Consider the following 4,236-nt stretch of genomic DNA (forward strand, 5'->3'; position numbering starts at 1 on the left):
GGGTGGTAATGATTATTATGTCATTATGTTAACTGGCAAAAATATTAGTGGAACATAGAGCCCTAATGTCTTAATAAACACCATCAATCAATATACAATATATTATATTTAATATTATGTATTCTTAGTAATAATTACACATTCTGATCACGAAGATCTAAACAGCTTCTTTTTTTACGTTTTTATTATGTAATAATCATTAAAATCTAACTTTAACTACTATCCTCTCATTTATTTTTCTATTGTTAAACTTTTGATTACGTATATGACATCGAATTCCGACATTCCATATATGAACATTTAACTATAAGCTCTGCAATTAAATTGTTTATTATTATCTTGAATCTAACTTAATATAAATCTTTTTAATTTATATACAAATTTAAAACTTACAAATACCTTACATTTTTGTTGAATATTTTTACTAACTGAAAAGTCTCTAATTTAGTGAACATGACATTATGTCAGACAACCGTTTTTTAAACACAGTTTGGTCATTTTAACTATATTTCTCTCTGGTAAGGTTACCTAGGTTAGGATTTGGCTCAACCGTAGACCTATAAACTAATAGATAGCGCTTATATAGACAAGTCAGGGGTATGATATACAGTGAGCGAAAAAAGAAACAAAATAGTAAATTATAGTGTGACTTTACTGCCAAATAAATGTCGTTGCCATAAAATATGCCAATTGTTATACTTTATTGGTTATATAAACACTGATCTGTGGTTACCAAACCTATGGGTCTATGGTAATAACCATATTACCAACCTATTTATATTATATATATATTTAAAAAGAAAATGGAGAAAAAATGAACTATTCCCTCTATGATTTACTACCTAATGTTCTTACTCTCCTTGTTCTCTCTGCTCTCTTTCTCAGTTATATTATGTTCCCCTAGCATTATTGACAGAGTGGAGTGGAAGTACTGTCCATTAGTTTATAGGCCTATGGCCACAACTAACTATTGTAGTGTCTTATATATATTGCTATCAGCTATTTTAAAATGCTACTTCCTTTCATATTTGTTTAAAACTAAATAATGTTAGACCTTTTTTACACATTTGAATAAATTTATAGAAACACTGACGATAAGTTTTATTGTTCAAATGGACTGTGTATTGAATCGTCGTGGGTTTGTGATGGTCGTAAGGATTGTTCAGATGGTTCAGACGAGACTAAAGAGTTGTGTGCACTTTACGAATATGGAACCACGGGTAAAAAATAATTATTATACTTAGCTATGAAATTTATTATAATTTATTTGTGTAAAAACTAATATATGCCAGAGCTACGCATATCAGTCTAATTATGAAACTACAAATAGTACATCTAATATAATATTATCTAATGTTGTTTTAGATTGCGGTAGAGTTGAATCGTTTGACATTAGTGGAAAAGAACTTTTTGGAGTGCCAAGTTGGAGTGTTGGAATATATCGATTTGAAAATTTAAATTATAAATATTTGTGTCACGGAACAATTATTGCTCCAAATGTAGTCATATCTAGTAAAATGGTTGTACAATGTATTTGAGAAGGAATGAAAATTAATCAAATAACATTTTAGGGGCTGAATGTTTTTTTTATCCCAATATGTTAACTACGAAAATATCAGTAACATATGGAAAACTCAAAGTTGCTGTAGGAATCTATGATTTGAATTTTTCAAAAATTAAAAATACATTTACTCAAATATTGAATGTAAGTTATTAATAATTGAAAGTCTACTAATAATTTGTATTATATGTAAAATATAAATTAAAACAATTTTAAAGGTGGAAACAATATACATAAAGGAAAGTTATAATGGAAAAGAAGGGTTATTTGCTGAAGATATAGCTGTTATTGTGTTAGAAAACAAAGTTTTGATGAACAATGAAGTTTCACCTATATGTATCGATTGGAATGATAAATATATGGTACACAATGGAGACTTAGGAAGTGTAGTAAGTTCATTCTACAATTTATATACCTAGTTTGTAGTTTTATTGAATACATAAAATAGATTTTGAGATTGGTTGTCTGGTATATTTTATACAAAGTGGTGTGAGGTCATGGTTAAGTTATTCACACACACTAATACATTTTGGTTTAGTCAATGTGCGAAAATTAGATTTTGTGCATGCTTGTACCTATTATTACCTATTAACCAATAATAAATAAATACTATTTCTATTTCTATTAATTATGTATCTTATAGCCAATAGCAACCATTCAAAAACAAATATTTCCATCGTAAGTCTCGAATTCCCCGTTTTAGCACTTCCATTAATTAGTCGTAGCGTAATGTTATGTAGCCTATAGCCTTTCACGATGAATGGACTATCAAACACAAAAATAATTTTTTCAATTCGAATCAGTAGTCCATGAGATTAGCACGTTCAAACAAACAAACTCTTCAGCTTCATAATATTAGTATACATATAAAAAACAGAAAATTTAAACCTTTGACGTTAATCTTCTTTATATATGGATCCATATTTCCCTTGTTCATCACATCACGCGTGAACGGCTTGAACAATTTCACTAATTCTTTTTAGATTCTGAGTGGAACGATGAATGTATTGATTTTACAATGATGTTTTTTTTTTTTTTTGTGTGTGTGTACACGATAAGTAGTCGAAATGATGCTTCGATTTTCAACTTCAGTATCTTGTTCGATTGGGAAGTGAATATCGTTGGTGCATTGGGGAGGTCAAAATTTAAAATTCCTAGTAATTTTCAAAAGCGCCCAGAAAAACCAAAGAAAAATTAAGGAAAAACGGGAATTTTTATGCAAAATCGATTTTTCACAAAATTGAATTTGGTTTTTGGTGTAACTTTTGAAATTTTGACTGAATGATTATATTAGCGTTTTTTATATACCATAACATTTTCAAAATATTTCGACTTATTTTGAGCTCTTTACGGACATTTTCAGTTTCCATTTTTTTTGTTTTTTTTTCCATAAATATGAATACAATTTTATTTGTTGGTTAAAAAAATTTGAAAATTTAATAGAAGGCTCCTAGTATATTGTTTCAAAGGTAGATGAAAAAAATTAATAATTCATAGTCACAATTTTTTTTTGTAAGCATCTAAAGTTCAAATATTTACAAAATACGTAAAAAAGACGAAAATTTGCAAATTATTTTGAGTTAAGAATTCGTAAAAAATTTTCTTTTTAAATCTAAGATTTTAAAATATATTTCAAGATTCCTCATAAATTTGTCTATTTTTATCAAAAAAAAAATGTCTATAAGAAACTCAAATTAAATTTTTATGAGCGTTTGAAATTCATATTTTTACAACATTTTATATTCACTCGATTTCTTACGTAACGATTTTCTTATTTTGTTGTAATTAAAACACGAATGACTGTAGATACTTGAAAATTTAACTGAATGTTTATATCAGAATTTTATATTTATGATAAAATTTTGAAAATAATTTGACTCTTTTTGAGCTGTTTACGGACATTGTCAGTTTTAAATTTTTTTAGTTTTTTTTTCTATAAATATCAATTAAGTTTTATCTATTGGGCCAAAAAGTGTAAAAAATTAATACAAAGCTCCTGATACATTGTTCAAATAGCAGTTTAAAAATATTAAAAATACATAGGCACAATTTTTTTTTATAAGCATTTGAAGTTAAAATGTTGACAAAATTTATCAAATTTAAAATTGAATAATTATTTTGTTGTGAAAAATGTATAAAATGTTCAACTTTTATATCTAAGGATTGAAAATTTAAAACAAGATTCCACGTAAATATTTAATTCTGTTGCCAAAAATTCTAAGAAATACATAAGCACAGTTTATTTTTATAGTAATTTTAATTTCAAATTAGGACGAAATTACATATTAAAAAAACCGGTCAAGTGCGAGTTGGACTCGCGCACCGAGGGTTCCGTACAAACCTGTAGGTATATAAGTAAAAGTTCACCCATCACGACAATCGAGTCATAGTTATGGTATTTTTATTGCAAAATGAAATTGATAACATCAAAATATGGAAAACTGAAGGATCATAAATTAATCAATCTAAATGTTGGTTTTGATTCACTTGCGAGTAGTTGCGAGTTTCAAAGTATAAGGTATAAATTGTTGTACGTTTGCGTTAACTTAGAAATTTGTTTTATTTTCACAGCTTAATGGCAATTAGACTTAAGTATTTAATATAAGTTTCAACTTGATATGTCTACGCGTTCATGAGGAAAAGGATAATAAGTTTAAAATTATTTGAAAAAAAAA

At 27.0% G+C, this 4,236-nt stretch overlaps 2 protein-coding genes across 9 annotated transcripts in view; one reads left to right on the forward strand and one right to left on the reverse strand.

The window, feature by feature from the left end:
• Positions 1-4,236, reverse strand: part of LOC100574854 — a 276,000-nt gene that overhangs the window by 20,961 nt on the left and 250,803 nt on the right. The window lies entirely within an intron of this gene.
• The window catches only part of LOC100573439 (modular serine protease), a 14,729-nt gene continuing 10,506 nt past the window's right edge, over positions 14-4,236 (forward strand). The window contains exons 1-4 of one of the 4 annotated variants that reach the window (XM_029489215.1): positions 14-1,220; positions 1,366-1,520; positions 1,572-1,705; positions 1,780-1,950. In XM_029489215.1, coding sequence (XP_029345075.1) covers positions 1,598-1,705; positions 1,780-1,950 — 279 coding nt within the window. In that variant the 5' untranslated portion in view covers positions 14-1,220; positions 1,366-1,520; positions 1,572-1,597. Of the gene's footprint in view, positions 1,221-1,365; positions 1,706-1,779; positions 1,951-4,236 lie in introns of all 4 variants that reach the window. The other 3 variants (XM_029489213.1, XM_029489217.1, XM_029489214.1) reach the window with 3 other exon arrangements.

Source organism: Acyrthosiphon pisum, chromosome A2, assembly GCF_005508785.2.
Source record: "Acyrthosiphon pisum isolate AL4f chromosome A2, pea_aphid_22Mar2018_4r6ur, whole genome shotgun sequence".
In the NCBI taxonomy this organism is placed as follows: domain Eukaryota; kingdom Metazoa; phylum Arthropoda; class Insecta; order Hemiptera; family Aphididae; genus Acyrthosiphon; species Acyrthosiphon pisum.